General features: G+C 28.8%; 1 protein-coding gene and 1 long non-coding RNA gene across 2 annotated transcripts; both read right to left on the bottom strand.

Annotated features, from left to right (window-relative positions):
• Positions 1 to 1,909: 1,909 nt before the first annotated feature.
• LOC120152838 lies at positions 1,910 to 2,407 on the bottom strand. Its single transcript, XR_005518729.1, has 4 exons — positions 2,365 to 2,407; positions 2,222 to 2,282; positions 2,111 to 2,136; positions 1,910 to 2,035 (listed from the first exon to the last, which is right to left on the bottom strand). It is a non-coding gene; the product is annotated as an uncharacterized LOC120152838 (long non-coding RNA).
• Positions 2,408 to 18,620: 16,213 nt separating this feature from the next.
• Positions 18,621 to 21,025, bottom strand: LOC120152905. Its single transcript, XM_039164997.1, has 3 exons — positions 20,967 to 21,025; positions 19,534 to 19,606; positions 18,621 to 19,204 (listed from the first exon to the last, which is right to left on the bottom strand). Exons 2-3 carry the CDS (start codon positions 19,597 to 19,599, stop codon positions 18,899 to 18,901), a joined length of 372 nt encoding a protein of 123 aa, XP_039020928.1. The 5' UTR covers positions 19,600 to 19,606; positions 20,967 to 21,025; the 3' UTR covers positions 18,621 to 18,898.
• Between the last annotated feature and the right edge of the window lie 588 nt (positions 21,026 to 21,613).

Here is a 21,613-nt window from a genome sequence, read left to right as displayed (position 1 = left end):
CAAATAAGAAGAATATAATTCTTTATAACTGTACGGAGGTGTAATCTTACCAAGACACATGATATATGCACCTCTTAAGCAACTCAGATAAGCTCACAAAAGCATAGTATTTACTCTCCCTAAAAAAGAGACGAAACTCAATAGAAAACTAATGTTATGTGAAATAATCGTATATCTTTTAGCCTTTTTTTAAAACCAAAAACTTTTTGAATCTTTTAAAACTACTTAAAACTGCACAATATGAATGCCGACATAATTAATATTTTTTATAAAATGATGAAATAATAAATTTTAAATTTGAAAAAAATTGAGACAACCTTTTTTTAAAATTTATGGCTTGACTCTAGAAAAATCGTTCTCATGTAGTCGTTTCTAAACTGTTTTTAGATTCATAAATATTTTTTTGATAAAAATGTGTTTTTAAAAAAGATGAATTTTTATAAGTATGACCAAACACTTATGAAACTATCATTTGTTGTTACTTCTGAGGATCCAGATTCGAACACCCTTGATCTCTCAATGTCGAAAGGTTGAAAGTTTATCTTTAAATAAATGTCGTCTTGTACTTACAACAACAACAATAAAAAAACTATCATTTGTAAAACAAATTTGAAAATCTATAAAAAATGATTTAGGAAGCACTAGTAGAAAAAATCCCTTTAATGACGCGCATTGCGCGTCATCTATGGATGCGGATGACACACATTTGTCTGTCATTGAAGTCACCGACATGAATTTAAGATGACGCGCAACTGTGCGTCATAAATTTATGACGCGCATTTATGATGCTCATTGCGCGTCATTGAAGCCCCCGTCATAAATGAAGACGATACACATTCGTGTGTCATAAATTTATGACACGCATGTATAAATTACATTGCGTGTCATTGAAGCACACGTCATTAAAAAAGATGACACACATTCGTGTGGCGTGATTGTATTTTATAAATTATTGTTATATATATATTGTCGATTGACAAATAATCAAACTAAATCACATTTAATGCCTCATAATATTAAATATATATATCATATTATATATAAGCAATCCATTTACATACAATATATTCACATTAAGTTACAAACATAATATCCATCACATATGGCTATTTGAAAACAAAAAATCAAGAATGTTCTCAGATTATCACAAGAAGATACTAACATATTATAAGATCTTAGCACATTAATTTTACTAAAATGGTGTTAAACAATATGTGCATAGATCAACCTGAGCAAGGTCACCAACAGCATAGTCTCGGAACATCATAGATCAACCTCTGGGTATGTAGCAATTAGACGGAATATAATATTTCCAGCACCACAACCAACCTGATTACCAAGGTCACATTAGTTCTATAATATATAGAAACCTTACATGAGAATTTAAGAACCTTAGACAAGAAGGGGAACTACTTAACACACACTATAAAGGACAATAAAGTCAAGTTCATATAGGTAGCATATATGTTTTCGCCATGACATTAAGTGCAAACACGCTTAGGAACAAGACCTTTAAGATTTCTTGTTTTGCAAGTATGGGTTCGAATTTGATATTTTAATTATTTTGATCAAATCGAAGCACCACAAGGCAACAAGCTGATTAAGTACCTGCTGTAAATCAAGAAGCATCTTCTCCAAATCTCGCACAGCATCGTGGCGTTATTGAATTTCAAACTCGGTTCTCATTATCTGCAAACGAACCAAAAATTAATTTACTATAACCAATTTCTTCTAGTCACAGACAGTCCCTGTTTGAGATGGTATTAGAAAAGATTACTGAAACCAAGCAGCCAAATAAAAGTTCAATTTAAAAAGCTCTAAAATAGTATATATATATATATATATATATCCGGCCATTCCAATAAAGTCTACAAAACAAAAGGAAGGGTGTAGGGATGAAAGACAAGTATTATCTACTATTAGTATAAAGGAAGAAATAAAGAAAATTAAGTCAAACCTGGCCCCGTCCCTGCTCCTGAATTGCTTTCTCGAATATTTGTTCGCTATCTCCAGTTGCAATCAATCTTTCAATTGTCTGTACAATGTTCAACAATCAGACATAGGCTAAATAGGACAGAGAGTCACTAATAACATAGCAAGGGAAGTATACCTCTTCATCTGGTCTTGTGCCCATCACTAGGAATCATAATAACCGGTGCAGATTAATATTAGCTATCATGCACTATTATAGCAACTAATAGTATAAGATGAACATCTTAACCTGTGAAAATACGTCGCTCAACAACCTCCCGATACTCTTTCTGGATTCTCTCCCTAAGAATCTGCAATGGCAGGTACATAGACCCTAGTAAGATTAAGAAAATGAGAGTAAAATACATCTTAAAATATCTAAATCTGACCAACCTGAAACTCATCTAGTTTGTCTTTCAACTTCTTTTTCACGGCACTGCAGTAAAAATATGGAACACAAATTCAAGTCAGGGGACGAGTACAAATTATTTACCGAGGAACACAAATTCGCATAGTTTGAAGCCGAAAGAAAAAAAAATTACGGCCCTCGAATAAGGGACAAAGAAACTTTTAGAGTGGGTACAAGTAGTGAGGCAATGGACATTGAAATGCAAGGTTCTGAGGATGGTACAAATCAGAAAGAGACAATTACTATCAATAACATGAAAAATAGCACGTCTCAAGAGCAAGTAACGACCATTGGGGAGATACATCACATGACTGAACAAATGGAAATAGGAATGAAAAATACCAATAATATTTTGAATGCTCACGAGAGTAACGATCCTGGTCCTCAGGAGACACCAATAATGAAATGATACAATGAAAGCGATCACTTGGAACTGCAGAAGAGTGAGAAATTCTGAATTTGTCAACAATTGCAGAGATCTTACAAGAAATGAAAGACCCAAAGTCATAAGTCTCTTAGAGACGAAAGCTACCATAAGGGCTGATGAAATGTTAAAGAAATTAAACTTTGATGAGCACTTTGAAGTCTCTGCTCAAGGGATGCATGGATGTATCGTCATGTTATGGAACTTGAATGAAATAAAAGTCAGAATTTGTCAAAATACTGATCAATTTGTGCACTGTGAAGTTCAAGAAGATGATAAAAGTTGAGTAACTACTTTTGCCTATGTTCAACCTCACACAAATAAAAACATGTTGTGGATTATGATAGGAGACTTCAACGACATTGCGTCCATAGAGGAAAGAGAATGATCTAATACAGATTACATTGATCGCATAATTCAGTTTAGAGAAAGGTGGAACAGATGGATGCAGTCTGGATAGGCGCTAAATCCACTTGGATTAGACGTATACAGGGGCAATTGACTCTTCAAGAGAGACTAGACAGAACACTCCACAATGCTGAAATTTTGGATATTTTTTCGAACATTCATATGGTTAATCTTCTAAGACTCTATTCGGACCACAATCAAATCATGGTAAATACTACTTTAAATATACAAATGGAAAAAGAGAAACGCCCTTTCAGATTTGAGGCACTATGGCTCACCCACTGAAAGTTTTATACTGTTTTTAACAAGGCTTGAAAAAGCAAGAAGGATTCAATTGTGGAAGCTATTGAAGAAACCAGTAAAGAGCTAAGGAATTGGAAGGTCTCAGCTTTTGAAAATATTTGTAGACAGAAACGTCAGTTGTAAAATATATTAAAAGGAATCCAAAGAGTCCTAGATTACATTAACTCCAAGCGTTTACAAGATCTCGTGAATCATTTAAATGAAGAGTACCAAAATAACTCAACCAGGAAGAGATAATTTGGCTCCAGAAATGAAATATCTAAATCTCAAAATCAACAACCATTGAAGAAGAAAAAAATCAAATAGAGAAAATAACGAGAGGTAAACTTCGACGAGCACGAGCAGGAAAGAGCTTGACGAGTTCATCAGTGGACATATCCAAGAGAGCGTCGAGATCGACACCTCTGAAACTGAACTTCTTGAACGTTCTCTTCTTCGGTACCCTTAGTGCGGCGTGAACTTTGTTATTGAGGGGAAGAAGCGGGAAAGGGTGAAAATAATGGGGGGAATTAAAATACAACTTTTACAGATGACACACAATTAAAAGTGTTCTCCGTGTTTTTGTAAATTTTTTAGATTATGACTATTAAATATGACACACATTATTGTAAGTCATAAATCATTCAGATTTTAAAAAACATGACATTTTTTTAGGACACACCTATTTTGCAAGTCATAAATTAGCGTGTGTCATCGTTCGTGTGTCATTAAAGGTATATTTTCTTGTAGTGAAGTCTACGTGTAAAACCAGAGAAAAATTTTGGATTTGAGAGTCATTTATACGTAAAGAAGATTAAAGCACTCTCACAATACTCAAATTTAATATCCTTTAAAATTATAGGTTGTCTCAATTTTAAAAAGTTGCGAATTCAAATTTCATTTTAAAATGGGATCGCTTGCATGAATACAAATTTTGTGAATGTTGTCCTCCTAATGAATAGTTAACAATATTGCATCGATTAGTGAGGAGATCACCTCGTAATATGGTCGTGGCGAGTTTATTTTGTATTATAGAACTTATTGTAGATCTCAAAATAATTTTAGACATAACCTAATGGATTAATTCTTTTACCCACGTAACCTAGTGAGCCAAAAAAACCATGAGTGATTTTGTTAAAGATGTCCTATCACGAGTAGTTAACGAGATAACACTCCGGTAAATTAAGAGACACCCCGTTAATTATTGTGACGTGATAACAGTGTTTAAATTTTAAAAATATATTTATTATGTGTTATGCTTATTTTTTATTTATTATAACACAAAAAAATATTAGTAGCTACAATAATAATAAATGATAATTAGTGATACAAGTATGAGAATGTCAGAGCCCAAACGATTGGGATAGAGTGAGGGGCCCATTTTTGGATGCATTAAATAGTAATAATAATAATAATAATAATAATAATAATAATAAGGGACTAACTCGAGCTCGAACTAATCATGCCTTCTCCTCGGGTTTATGAATCAGGTAGGGGCACCGGTGTACCATCTTGTGAATTAATATAAAGACCAGGCCTGTAAATGAATCGAACGCACACGAACGGAGATATGTTTATGTTCGTTCATTTAATAAATAAACGAACTTAAACAAACACGAACATAAACGAACAAAATTTTTTTTGTTCATGTTCGTTTATTAAGGAATATAACTTTTCATGTTCGTTCATTTAATAAATAAACGAACATAAACAAACACGAACATAAACGAACACGAACATAAATGAACACGAACATAAACGAACATAAACATTAGAGACCCTACCTTCCATTGCTCTTTCATGAAAAATAGTCGACAATGCAAATCAACCAAATCTACAGTGATAAATAGCGTAAGAGCTGATTAACATTGATGAAATGTTTGAATATATCAAATATTTCGATTGATCTTTTAAAGATATTAAATGATTTACACGACTTTAATTTAATGCTATAACATTTATCTTTGTGATCCATGATTACATATGAACAATCATTTTCCACTACGTTATTCTAATAAATTCGCCGACTAAAAGTTTTGTGACATCAATGTCAGACTTTAGTGAGGTTTGTTAATAATGGTCCTTTCCGTTGGCAGAGTAGAAAATTTAACAGCATGAAGATTTCGAACGGTACAAATTGGACTACAAGGCAATAACATAGATCCGAAATCCCTTCGATGTTACATATCGTAACTGATATTATTGTTAAACCACCATTCAAAATTTTAATGTACCTAAAGTCTACTCCACAACTAAAGGTCAAGAACTATGAAAACAAAAGTTCATTGTCAAAGTGTATTTTCTATTTATTAATGGGTTCTTCCTGGAAAACTCATTACTTCCGCTATTACACTCTTTTTCAGAAATTGCATAGAAACCTTTGTTTTGTTTCTTGCAAATTCTATATATTTTTCTCTTTACTGATGCTTATATACTTCCGATTGTTACCTTTAACTTCCCATCTATTTCTAGAAAGAAGTATAATGTTTTCTTGAGTTTTAGATGTGAAGATACCCGCAATAACTTTACATATCAACTATTAAGCCAAATAAAACAGAGAAAGAGATGAAAACAGACCTGTCAAACTTCAGATTGCACTATAATATAACTTGTTTTGAAGCTTTCAGCGATCATCTCCACTCTCCAGTGAACACTAGGGTTTGGGAAAAAAAGGAGGAAAATGAATATATGTGCGAGGTGCCTCACGGGTTAACATATTCGATTTAATCTTCAAATAAAATTGGGTTAATTATGGAGTTGGTCATCAGAATATCATATTAATTAATATTTTTAAGATACTTACAAATTGGTCACCAAAATTGATTTAAGAAGATTGGGTTAAACATAAATGAATGAACATAAACAAACATAACCGAACGAACATAAACGAACATAACCGAACGAACATAAACGAACATAACTGAACGTTCACGAACGTAAATGAACGAACAAGACCTATGTTCATGTTCGTTCATTTAATTAAACGTACACAAAATCTTGTTCATGTTTGTTCATTTAATAAATAAACGCACATAAACGAACTTCCAGCCGCAAGGTTCATGAACGGTTCGCTGAACGTTCAGTTCATTTACAGGCCTAATAAAGACTATAAATATTTAGGGGCTAAATAAGCAAAAAAAAATGGACAAAATAAACAATATGAAACTAAGAAGGTAAAAAAAATGCCAAAAAAATAAAAAAGGACAAAATAAACAAGATAGAAACTAAGAAGGACAAAAATGCAATTATCCCTCTTTTTACAATTAAAAATGAATCTCTTAGATAGTTGGGTCAAAACATGACATATTCGGCGCCTACAGAAAGCCCATATGTCCTTTCTATTTTTCACTTTTCATTTTTCTTCCATTTTTACTCTATTTTTTCTACCTTCTATGTTCTCTCTCTTCTTTAACTTCCAAAATCTAGTCGTTTATCATCGGTCGTTGTGCCACTACCGTGATGGCAATGACTTTTCAACTCTAAATTTTCTAGTTTTCTTTGTTTTGCCTTCAAACCGGATATCTATTTCATCAAAAAAATGTTATAAAGTTTAAAGATCTAACGTAAAACGTCTTGACTTCTACCTCAAAGATCTTCTAGTTCAATCATTGAATCGACATCATTTTCATTATTGTCTTGATTGTCCTTCCTTCCTACTCCATATAAAGAAGATATCACATTATGTGCATCATAAGATACATCATTATTAAGAAACATGTTGTATGATAAATGATGATAAAAATATTCATAACTTAGATTTTGTTCTAGGTAAGGTGAATAATATGCATTTGGTTGGTTAGAATGAGAATTATGAGATGATTCACTAATTTCATTATCGTTTGTAGCTAAATTATATGATGATGAACCTACAAATGAATTATAAAAGTATTCCCCCATCCTCATATGAATTATATCATCCTCATTTCTTCTACTTTGTGATGCATTTGTTTCATAAAAACCTGAATTATTAGAATAAGGATATTTGAATATACCTTCATCTCCATGAAAAGTATTAGAATAAATGTAGCTATATTCTGGTTGGTACGTACTTGCATTATCACCACCACACTACAAGAAATTTCTACTATTGTAACAAATTTAATTTTGTTAAAATTATTTTTGTTACTATTAGTAGCTTTTTGGTGACAATAAATAATCATCGCATTAAATTAAAAAAATATATACAATTAAGATAAAAGTTAAAATAGTCATAATAATTTGTCACAATTAGCAAACATGTGTAACATATGATGACAAAATAAATTTTATTATAAATTTTTGTCACAAATGTTTCACTCCATTGTTTTCGCCAAATTAAAGACATATAGTGACAAATTTTGTAACTAAAAGTTTTAGTAGCTATGACAGAAAAATTTGTCACAACAAATAATGAGATTTAGATTTGTTGTGACAAATTTTGTTTGTAACTATATATTTTAATTATAGTGACAAAATGTAGAGTCACAAATTATTATCTCCACTTTTTTGTACAAAAACAAAATCATATAGTGACATGTTTTGTAACTATAAGCTATAATTATTGTTACAAAAAAAATTGTTACAACAAATAATGAGATTAAAGTTTTTAGTAAAAAAACAGTTTTTTGTCATTATATGTTTTAATTATAGTGACAAAATATATTGTCTCAAAGATTTCCCTCCATATTTTTTGCACCAAAAAAGTCATATAATGACAAATTTTGTAACTATAAGTGTTAATAATTATTACAAAAAATATTGTCACAAAAAATAATATTATTCATGTTTTTGTGACAAATTATATTTGTAGTTATAAATTTTAACTATAGTTATAGCATATATTGTCATAACTATTTTTTCTCCACTTTTTTTGTTTCAAAAGTTATATTGACAATTTCTATAATTATAATTTATAGTTATTGTTATAGAAAAATTATCACATCAAATAATAAAATTAAATTTTTTGTCATAAAATATTTTTGTACTTATTTATTTTAATCATTATGAAAAATTATACTATCAAAACCATTTCTCCATATTTTTTAGTGTAAAAAATGTTATATAGTAACAAAATATATTGTCATAAAAAATTTTCTCTATATTTTTTGTGCCAAAAAATCATATAATAACAATTTTCGTAACTATAGTGTTTATACTTATTACAAAAAAACATTGTCACAAAAAATAATGGTATTCACATTTTTGTGACAAATTATACTTGTAGTTTTAAATTTTAATTATAGTGATAACATATATTGTGATAAATATTTTTCTCCACCTTTTTTGTTTCAAAATGTTATATTGATAAGTTTTGTAATTATAATTTATAGTTATTGTCATAGAAAAAATTATCACATTAGATAATAAAATTCAAGTTTTTTGTAATCAATTATTTTTGTAGTTATATATTTTAATCATTATGAAAAATTATCATATTAGAAAATAAAATTTGAGATTAGGGATGGTGGTCACAACAATCAAATTCGACGTGTTTCGATTTGACCTAATTCGACCCGAATAGATTTTTTTGAGAAAAAAATTAGGTTTGAGTCGGATCGGATCGAGTTTTTTAAAGAATAAGTTTAGGTCAGGTCGGGTTCGAATTTAGGATGAAAAAATATGACCTAATCCGATCCAAAAAATAATATAGAAATACTTAATATATTTATTGATAACTAATACTTGCTCCATCTGAACGGCAGAGGCATAACTTTTAAATATGTTTTTTTCCTCATTACTATTCGAAGTCAGGTAGCTTTAAGTAGAAGTTCTGAAACTGTCCATTGAATTGGTTCGTACTGATGATTTCTGTTACTAACAATAGTGATCTGAAAAAGGTAATTGATACTAACAACGTTTCAAAGATTTGGAGGAATACATCTGCATAAATATTCAAGGTAATATTATAATTTAATTTTAAATAATAAAATATATTTCATATGTTAGTTTTTAAAATATTTATTAAAAACTTAATATAATTTAACTTTTTTTATTTACATGTAGGTGTGGAAGAATTTATGGATCTTCATGGTGGATTTTAATTTATTTTTATTTATAGGGAGTATTTTATTTTTTTAGCAAATTTATTATAAACATTTTATGTTTATTTTAATGTTATTTAATATTACTTTTATTGGTATAAGATTTTAAAATATATTTTTAATTATCATAACAAATTATTTTAGTTATAATAACAAATTTAAATAAAATGCTATTTTGTAACATCAAAAAATTATGATCATTTATTTAGACAAAATAACAAATTAAATTTAGTTAAAATAAAAAATTATGTCAAATTTATTTAGTCAAAATATTTTGTCAAAATAAAAAAATTTGACAAATTTATTTAATCAAAATAATAATTTATAACAAATATTAATTTCTCAATATAAAAAATTGTGAAAAGTAATATTCTTTCACAATAACAAATTGTAACAAAATGATTTAGTCACAATAACACATTAAATTTAATTAACGTAAAAAGTTATGTCAAAATTTATTTCGTCATAATATTTTGTCAAAGTAAAATATTATGATAAATTTATTTAATAAAAATAACAATTTATAACAAATATTAATTTCTCATTATAAAAATTTGTGACAAATAATATTATTTCACAATAACAAATTGTAACAAATTATTTAGTCACAGTAAAAAGTTATAAAAAAATATTTAGTGACGAAATAAAAGTAGCGAGAAAATAAATTTTGCTGTAATATGTCTTTTTGTCACGAAAACATTTTTTGTTTGATGTTATAATTTAAGTTAATTGTGACGAAATTTTCTTTTTGCGATAAAATAATTATTTTATTTTAACAAATATTTTGTCTCTGTAAATTACATTTAGTGATGAAATAACAACTGTGACAAAATAATTTTTATTGCCTTATGTATTTTCGTCAAAAAAATCATTTATATTTGATGTTTAAATATAAGTTAGTTATGACAAAATGTACTTCTCGTGATGAAATAATTAATTTATTGTGACAAATATTTTATTGTGATAAGGTAATTATAGTAACAAAATTTCATTGTTACAATAAATACTATACAATGTAACGAACACAATTTTGTCACAATATACTTTACATGACAAGGTTGTTCTAACAAACATGGTAACAAATAAAATTGGTCAAAATAAATATATCGTGACAAATTTAGTACTTTTACCACCATCACCACTTGACGTTGGTAGTTGAAAATTTTTCTCATTAGATAGAGCAGATGAACTGCAATTAATATCTTCAACTTGAGTTTCTTCATCGGTTTCGTTAAATAATTCTTCAAACAATCATGAGAAATTTTATTCACGGTCAAGCGTAGCATGGTCCCTTTCTTCAATTTGTGCATTTATTAGATCATTTCTAACTCTTGTGCACTTTTTCTACGCATGTGTCTCATCTTCAATCTCATATTATAATGGACATAAACCATTTTTTTAAGCTTTTTATGCTTGAATCTATTTCTTTTCTTTGTATGGATCAAACTAAATGTACTCCAATTGCGCTTACAATTTGAAGATGAAATTCTTTGACTCAAAACTTTGACAATGATGCGTTGAAGTTGAGGTGCATACATTCCATAATTAATCCACCATTCAGCTACAAAAAAACATATATATTAATATATAATTTATAAAATATTTATAAATATATCTTCCTTATCTGCAAAAACTATAAAGGATAAATTCATTTTGTTTAGCAGAGTTAGTCTTTAAAATTGAAGCTTTAGCTAATGTGTTCCAAAAAATCCATTTTATCTCGATATAGTAACAACTAAAAAATAAATGAGTTAGTATTTAAAACATGATAATTTATAAGTTTTCTCAACAATGTAAATAGATATTTTCAAGATTGATAGGATTAAAACTCATTTCTAACTCTTGTGCACTTTTTCTTCGCATGTGTCTCACCTTCAATCTCATATTATAATGGACATAAACCAATTTTTGAAGCTTTTTATGTTTGAATCTATTTCTCTTCTTTGTATGGATCAAACTAAATGTACTCCAATTGCACTCACAATTTGAAGATTAAATTATTTGACTCAAAATTTTGACAGTGATGCGTTGAAGTTGAGGTGTATACTCTCCATAATTAATTCACCATTCAGCTACAAAAAAACATATATATTAAGAAATAATTTATAATATATTTATAAATATATCTACCTTATCAACAAAACTATAAAGGATAAATTCATTTTGTTTGGCATAGTTTGTCTTTAAAATTGCAACTTGAGCTAATGTGTTAAAAAAATCCATTTTATCTCAATATAGTAACAGCTAAAAAAATAAATGAGTTAGTATTTAAAACGTGATAATTTATAATTTTTCTCAACAATTTAAATATATAAAATACATATTTAGTTCATTCCCAAAATTTGATCATTCAAGTTGAGTTCTATCTTTTGTATGTATTTTCTAACCCTATTCATGGTTTCATGAAGCACTTCACTTGTAGAATTTCCTCCATATATAAAAATTATGGATTTAATAAATATCATATATAAAATAATATAATAAATATTGAAAGAATATATCACAATTTAAATTTAAAAGTTCTATAATGTACTAGCAGAAGGTACATTGTTATAAAGTTGATTACTTCATCATATTGTTTTTCAATATTTTTGTAATAGCGACAATCTCTTTGAATTTCCAATTTTTCTCTATACATAGTTTCATAAATAAAAATCATAGTTAGTTTTTCATCACCATCACACATTCTTAATACTTTAACCAATGGTTTTTATATCATTAAGATATCACCAGCCTTTTTCTAAAATGAAGTGAAGTTAATGACTTCCATCATCTCTAATCCAACCGATTTTCTTGCATATGTGGACCTTTTCCATTATGAACAAGTCATCATTTCTTTGATTTCTTGTTTGCTTCTTACAATGCTCTACAAATCAATGAAATTGATAGCAAATCTAGTGATTCTAGGTCGTAAGAGTGTTATACCTTTGATATACATCTTCATAAAATCAATCGTCCATGTATGATTGTTTATAAAAGAAGTGATATTTTTTGCTTAAATCTAAGATATTTTTCACACCTTTTTCGTTACCAATTTCTTTCAGAATAAGATCCAAGCAATGAGCAGAACATGCTGACCAGTACAAGTGTCTTTTCTTTTGCATCAACATTTTACCACCGACTTTGATTGATGCTTCATTGTTTGTAACAACATAAACCATAATTTATTCATCAATTTCATCCACCATTTTGTCTATTATATCAAAATAATACTAAACAGTACGAGAGGTAACACTATTAGCATCAATTGATTTTTTTAAAAGATGTGCCTCTAAGGCTATGAATCAAGAAATTGATTATATGTCGATTTATAGTATCTTTTCATCCATCACACATAATCGTCACACCTCTTTCTTTTCAAATAAGCTTAAAGCCATTCACCCATTCTTGTATTTCTTTACTCTTCATCCAAATACACTCATGTCACCTCATAAGTTGAAGGACCCCTAACCAATTTTCCAACTTCACCTGTAACTTCAAGTACAAGATGTCAAAATAGTGACTCTACATTTCTTCTTGGTGTAGCTTCATGCAATATTAACATTGAAATTGCTTTCCTATCTTTGCTCTTGCATTTTTCAAAAAGCTTGCTGTGAATTTTGGTTGCTTCGAACTCTTTGATTTTTCAAGAACGGGTCCATATTTGCTAATCTAGCTCCGAAAGAGTAAAAATTACTCCACTAATGTCCCCCCTTGTTTTAGAATCAATGGTACTGAATGATCTTCTAAGGTTTTGAGTTTCAAAAGTACTACCCCAGGTTCATTAACTGAAACTTGACCGGTTCTTGCTCTTCGACGTTGTCTTTCTTCTCATTCAATTTTGGATCTAATACTTTCTTATCTTGCAATAGTTAAGTACTCATCATCAGAATCACTATCACCATAATTTCCATGGTCTCATAATCTTATTCTTCCCTCTAATTCTTCTTTCCTCCTCTGTTTCAAAGCTTTTTCATTATGATATTCCTTAAGTTGTTGAGCAATTTTTTTCTAACTTTAGTCGAGACATTTTGAGAAGTTGTTACATTTCCTTTTTTTTTTGCAATGAAATTCTCTTTCAATTTTGTTATTCCTTATTTGATAATTTTGTCAAAAAATTTGCATCTCACATTATTATGATGACCTTCAATAGGTTTCTCCACCTCAAACGTAATCATCATTAGGAGCTTCACCTTCTTTTCTTTTTGAATTTGTCATTTTTTTCTTATAGTTGCACATAAACCATTTATTATTCATTATAAGAAATTAAATAAGCTAATAAAGTATTCAAAAATAAAATGATAATTATATAACTTAAAACAAACAGAAAATAAATTCAAAAAAATAAAGAAAAATGAAAGAAAATCATAGGACTTATAATTAACACCACAAAATGATTCACAAAAAATACTCAATAAACAAGTTTATAATTAAATTCCTCTAGTTTATTTTATCTTTTATTTAGTTCTTTCTATTTTAACTAATAATACAAAGGATTCAAAAAAGTAAAAAAAAATTGTAACTAACATCAAAAAATATTTTTAAAAAATAAAACAAATATTTAGATAACAAAATATGAATGTAACTAATTATTAATTAAATATTTAAAATAATAATTTCATAACAATTCTATAACAATCCAAAATTCAACTAGGAAGATAAATTTAATTTTTAAACTAAGTAATTGTTGGGAATTTGAGAGTGGAAAAAATAACGAAAGCGATATCAACCTAAAATATGATATACCCAAGAGACGAGATTTAATGTTGTTCGACCCTGTCTATTTTCACGGGCGAGATGAACAACAATCCACTATAAATATAGAGAACACGAATAGTATAATAAAAAAAACCATTCCAATATTAGAATAGTAGTAATAATAATATAATTTACTTGTATGTTTCACTTTAATATTGAGTTGACAAATCTTGAAGCAAAAATGAAAAGGAAAAACTGATATTTTGAAATGGTGAAGAAAAAGAGTAAGAAATTTAGAAGAAAGATTCAGAAATTTAGAAGAAACTATCTCCTAGAATTGTGGAGAAAATGAGAATTGTGGAGAAAATGAGAATTGTAAACTATCTCCATTGGTTCTTTGTATGTTATTGTGATTTTTTTTGTAATCTTTTGATTTTTAAATCCATTTTTTTCTATTAATTTTTACCACTTATAAATAAAATATCTACTCTTTGCTTTAGTCCTTTAAGCACGCACTTCTGTTCTGTCAATTTTTTCTTTAGTCAAATGTATTTGTTCAAGAATTGATTCTCTTCTTTACTTTATTTATAATATTATTTTTATCTACTTATTCTTTATATTATAAATTAGATAAAATTTTACATTTTTGTAGTGAAAAACTAAAATACATGTAGTATTATAGTGAAATACATATAGTATTACGAATACTAAATATTATAAAATACGAGGAGAGACTTTTCTTCCTTCTTTAATTTTTTTTATAAAATATAGTATTATAAAGTGGATTTCTCTTTTATGCAAATTTTTTATAATAATAAATAAACATAGAATTATGGTGCTTAACGTAGAATTTAAGAATTTAATTTAAAATTTATTCAATCAATTTTTACTATGAGAGTTGATTCAATTAAACTAAAATAATCTTAAGATAATTTAATTTTAAAATAACTTGAATAAATAACTTAAACAATTTTAAATTAAATTAACCAATTTTAAACATATATATTACATTATTACTAATTATATATATTTATAATCTATTCTTAAGGATTAAATAAAAATATTTCATCTATGTAATTTTATATTTTGGATAATTTAAAGTTTGTTGCGGTATTGTGGTGTTGCGGAATAATTTATAACATGTTGTGGCGTTACGTAGTGGATTTAGATCGCAAAAGTCACGATACGGTTTCCTTATCGTGTAATGTCGATATTGTGTCGCGATAATTACGATGTTTAAGGCTCAAGGGCACGCTAGTATTGGCGTGAGTGCAGTGATGGTGCTTGGATAGTGGGCTCGTTGTGAGTTGGGGTATCTTAAGTTTGATGGTGATTTTAATGGAGTTGTCTCTATACTCTTAACAGTATGTGTTCATAGCATGAACCGAGTGGTCTATGTGGTAAAGGAATGGTTATCATTCCTTGAGACTTGGGTTAGTGTGAGCGTTCAATGTTAAGAGGTTGAAAGTTATCTTAGAACAAATACTACTGTGTACTTCTCCCAGATTAACAAAAGAAAAAGTATGGGTTCATAAAATGACTAACCTCTCCCTAGACAAATGTTTGGGGATTAAAATAGAGTTTAGGTTATCCATGATTTAGGGATAGGGTGGTTGAGAATTCAAAAATTTATAGGTTGAGAGAGTATTAATTGTGATGGATTTAATTAGAGACTTTTGGGGTTTGAGATGTATTTGGGTCTTATGGTTTTGGATTGGTGGTTAGCTAATTGGGCTTGGATTCCAGCTCATTTTGGCCTTGACTAAACCCGAAAACAATGGGTGTCCACACAGACCATCGAACAACTGGGTATTTAAAGCCTCGTGAGCTTAAACTTTTGTTTTGCTTTCGGAATTAAAAATTGGGTAAACTACACGGGTAACCACCCAACTATGGTAAAAAATCAATTTGACCATCAATGTTTCGATTTGATCAATCAGACCGCCCTACTATTCAAATACTTCAATCAAGCCACATGTCGTTAACATTTAACAGAGTAGATGACACAATAGTTAAATCATTTTTGGTATATTTATACAATTGATCCATGCTAATTATATATTCTTTCAATTTGGTCCTAATTTTAATAAGTTAAAATAGATTTAACCCTCGAATCAGGATGTGTCATGTGTCATTAGTGACAAATGTCATGACACTTGTCATCATTAGACTAGATGACTAAATTTATTTTTAAGACAATATATTTATTTTCCTACAATTAGAGAGGTTGAGAGTTATCTTAGAATAGATGTTGCCTTATACTTATCCCAGATTAATAAAAAAAATAGTATGTGTTCATAAAATGACTAACTTATTCCAAGACAAATGTTTGGGGATTAAAATATAGTTTAGGTTATCCATGATTTAGTGATAGGGTGGTTGAGAATTTAGAAATTTATAGGTTGAGACAGTATTAATTGTGAGGGATTTAATTAGAGACTTTTGAGGTTTGAGATGTATTTGGGCCTTATGGGGTTGGATTGGTGGTAAGACAATTGGGCTTAGATTCTAGCTTATTTTGGGCTTGACTAAACTAGAACACAATGGGTGTCTAAAGCCTCGTGAGCTTAAACTTATGTTTTGCTTTTGGAATTAACGATAGGGTAAACTACACGGGTAACCACTCAACTGTGGTCAAAAATTAATTTGACCACCGATATTTTGATTTGATAAATCAAAATACTTCAATAAAGCTACATGTCGTTAACATTTAATGTAGTAGATGATGCAACAATTAAAGCATTTTTGGTATATTTATACAACTGATCCCTGCTAATATATATTCTTTCAATTTGGTCATAATTTTAACAAGCTAAAATATATTTAACCATCGAATCAGAATGTGTCATGTGTCATTAGTGACAGGTGTCATGACACTTGTCATCATTAGACTGAATGGCTAAATTTACTTTTAATATAACATATTTATTTTCCTACAATTAGAGGGTAACCCATTTAAACCTCATTAAAGAAAATAAATCACGCAACAGTAATGGGTGTGGGGGTATTCAAACACAATACCCTGGGCTGAAATAATAAGGAGCCAAGGCATCCATTTGGTATACTTTGGACAACAAATAATATATATCTTGTTTCTTAGTATGCAAATGTTTTACTCAAAATTAATAATATTTTATATATTTTTCAAAATATATATCTTTTATTTTTGTTTTAACTTATTAAATATATTTTATTTATGTCTTAACTTATTAAATATATTTTATTTTTATTTTAATATAATAATATATATTTTATCTTTATCATAACTTAAATTTTTTAAATATATTAATTTAAATATATTTAAATATTTGATTACTTTAATATAGAAATATATACTTTATTCTTATATTCGCTTAAAAATATACTTTATTCTTGTTTTATATTAAAATATATTTTATTATTATCTTAACATTTAAAAAATATTTTATTAAGAATAAAATATAATTTAATTTAAGATATTTAAAAAACTTTTTAAAAAAACTTTTTTTTAAAAAAAATTTAAAAACATTTTTGAAATTTATTAAGAATAAAATATTTTTTAAGGTAAGATATTTGAAAATCTTTTTTTTAAAGCTAAGTTAAGAATAAAATATATTTTTAATTTAAAATAAGAATAAAATAAGTTTTAAGTGAAGATAAGAATAAAATATATATTTTCATATTAAATTAATAATAAAATATTTAAATATATTTTAAGTTAAGATATTTTAAAAATATATATATTTTTAAGTAATGATAATGATAATATATATATACACACATTAAAATAAAAATAAAATATAATATAAAGATATTTTTAACATTTAAGATATATAAAATATTATTAATTTTGAGTAAAACATTTATTTACCAAGATACAAGATATATATCATCTGTTGTCCAATGTATACTAAATGGTTATCTTGGCTTAATGATTTGGCTCTTATTAATCCAACCAAGGGTTGTGTGTTTAAATCCCCTTATCTATTGATTGCATGAAAATAAATCTATTAAATTAAAAATAAATTTAGTCTTCCAATCGATTGATGTCACATGATACCTTCTGATTCAATGGTTATATTTATTTTAATTTATTAAAATTAAGTCCAAATTATAAGAATATATAAGTAACATAAACCAATTGTGTAATTATACCAAAATAATTTAACTGTCGTCACCTCCTCCATTAAATTTTAACAGAAAGTGGCTTGATTGCAGAATTTAAATAGTTGAGTGATCTGATTGATCAAATCAAAACATCGGTGGTCAAAACAATTTTTTGACCATAATTGAGTGGTCACCCGTGTAGTTTACCCTTAAAAATGATAATTATAGTGAACTTAGGTTAAACAAATATCAAGAGCCAAAAGGGTAGCTTACACTACTGCATTCAATGTTTCGACTAGCACATGAGCCTAAATATTTAAAAGCATTATACCCGTATGCTCCCTTTGAAAAAAATATACAACAAAACTTTAACAACTAGAACCTAACCCAGCATCTAGTACATTGTGCCATACAACCTCCCTTACAATCCACATTGTACCCCATCACTTTCGGATTCCTAAGAAGAAGGTTTTTAAGAGATTTACCTTTTATCCCCCAATCCTTTTCAAGTATCTGCACATTTGTTCTCAACTCATGTTCAATATCGCATCCGAGAACTTCGGGAAATTTCTTTAGCACCTTGCGAAGATCATCATCTGACAGACTTAGACTTCTTAGATATTATAATATTTCGTTAACGATTTCGAACTTTGGTTCTTCCTTCTCGCGCTCTTCGCCCCAATACGGTGAATGGACGTGCCCGAATGCCTTTCCGAGTATCTTGTCTTCCTCCTCCATGCTGAAACCGAATGCCGACAATGCCTGCATGCATGCTTCCCATGTCTTTCCCTCTGTGTTCACGTATATCGCCAATTTCTTCGGAGAAAAATTGGAGGTAAGAATTGTCGTTACCGCTTTCTGCGGGAGCCTACTCAAGAAGTTTACACTGAATGGTACAATATTTAGAGCAGATGTTGTACCATTAGGCTGCATCAAGAATTCATGAAATACACGTACGCAAATAATTAAACTTCCAAATATTGTACATATGCTAAAGAATTAATTTTCATCTAAGTGTGGACTACCTATCATTTTATTGCATTGGTATATTGTTTTTATTACATGCTATTGACACATAAGTTGTTAGTTAGGGAAACACACAGAACGTGGCCCCGATGAAGCAGGCATTAGTGGAAGAGATTTTTCACAAGTTTTATAACGCAATATGTTCCCAGAAGGACAACACACTAATAAAAGAAAACATCGAAAAGAATCCGTGATACCTGTCTGATATTTATCCAGAATGAGATACCTACAACACAAAAACAAGAAGTTGCAGAATCCAATGTCAACACAGAAGAAGCCCATGATTTCCCATGCATCCTTGCCCTGCTTAACAAATGACCAATACAGTCTGAACGAGAACGAGTCATATTCAAAGTCATAACAAGATTGCTATATTACGTTCAAGATTATTGTGAGACATGCAATTAGCGCCAAGGTATCTTACATTTCAGTAGCCAACTAAGTTCAAAAACACCTACCATGGGTTTAAGGTGCTTTTCCAAAAATGTCATTTTGTGGCTACAGCATATTCAGTTTTGCAGAGTTCAAGTTTAGGCTGTCTCAAAACCACTTGGTTTAGAGTTCTTGTAGGAAGAATAAGCACTTGAATAAACTGCCTCGACTGCATGATAACTAAAATTTTCCTGGCAATAGACCTTCTTGTTATAAGCTATTTTGCTTGCAATTTTCGTTTTTTCTTAAAAAAATCTGTGTCCCGTGCTCGTGTCCAACATTTGAATATAGGAATATGACCTCAAAGGATCCTCCAAACACACAAAGAACTTTAGAAAAATCTAGCATTAACCGATACATACACATATCCAACAATCACACCCTAGTTTGAGTAACATAGTAAAACCATATCAGAAAAAGGTCAAAACTCCAAACTGCTAGGTGAGCCATGGAAGATGTTTAAATTCATTTTGAAGTTCTTTAAACAATAGAATTCCCATTTTATTCTTTAACAAGTAGATCCATGGTATCAAGGAGAGAAAATATCATTCAACTAACTTAGTATATTGGAAGGAGTTGGTTCGAAATGACAACCTAACAAGAAATTCCTGTACGAAAAACAATCTCAGAATTTCAAAATTGCTTTGACATTGCAGCTGGAAAGCATATAATTCCAGTATTTAGGCTAGCTTTATTCAGGGAACCATGGTGTAAACCCAAAATAGAGGCCTCATCAACATTGATGGATCCTTAAATATTTGTCAAGTGAACAGACATATATTAATAATATAAGATTTTTATTCGGGTGATCACAGATAAAATTTTAGTATATGCACACAGTAAAATGAATAATTACCCAAAAAAAAATTCGAATTTCATGATGGACACGTGCCCAGCTTGAGAACAAGCTGCATCCGCCACTGTTCGTCAAGTAACCCACATGCACCCTTATGTAAAACCTAATTCCCCATTTATGCTGCGATAACAAAATGCTTAGTCCTTGAAATCCTTTACTTCGATCATCAATCTCTTGAAACTGAAAAAGTGCAACAAACCCAAAGCTTATCCTAATACAATCCATTAACTGAACTCGTTTCATCAAGCAAAAAATCATCAGAAAACCATAAGTTTGATAGAGAATTATGATTTCCAGATGAGAACATATTCAACAACATAAAAAACATGGACCAAATTTTACTATCAAAAACGAAATTGGGAAGAGAAAAATTACCTGAACAAGAGAGTGTTGTCGTTGCTGTTGAAAAGAGAAGAATGATGATGTTTTGTTTGAAGGTAGGGCTGTAAATGAGACGAGACAGATCGCGAGCTACTCGAGATCGACTCGATAAATACTTGGATCGAATGGACTCGACTCGAGCTCGAACTCGACTCGAGTTCTTAACGAGCCGAAACGAGCTACTCGATATTCGACTCGAAAAGCTCGTGAGCAGCTCGAAAAAATATTATATTATAATTTTATATTTTTTAAAATTACATTATTAAAAATATATTAAAAATACATTATTGATGAATAAATATTCTTGAATTGAAAATGGTTAAAAATTATTTTTGAATAAATATTCTTATATTTATTTTAAATTGATAAAAAAAAATTATTTCTCTAATGACAAATATTTAATATATTTCTAATGAAAATATTTGTAATAACTAATTTTTTAAATTGTTGTTATATTTTGAGGTTTTGGGTTCAAATATCATAAATATCAAGGGTTTGAGCATTTAATATCAAGATATTATATTGTACTTACCTCATAACTAATTATGTGATAAGGTTTAGGGTTTAGAATTTAGAGTTTATGTGATAGGTTTTAAGGTTTAAAGTTTAGAGTTTATGGTTTATGTGTTAAGGTTTAAGGT

Source organism: Hibiscus syriacus, unplaced genomic scaffold, assembly GCF_006381635.1.
Source record: "Hibiscus syriacus cultivar Baekdansim isolate YM2019G1 unplaced genomic scaffold, ASM638163v2 tig00111095_pilon, whole genome shotgun sequence".
In the NCBI taxonomy this organism is placed as follows: domain Eukaryota; kingdom Viridiplantae; phylum Streptophyta; class Magnoliopsida; order Malvales; family Malvaceae; genus Hibiscus; species Hibiscus syriacus.
This window is presented reverse-complemented; position numbering and strand designations above follow the sequence as displayed.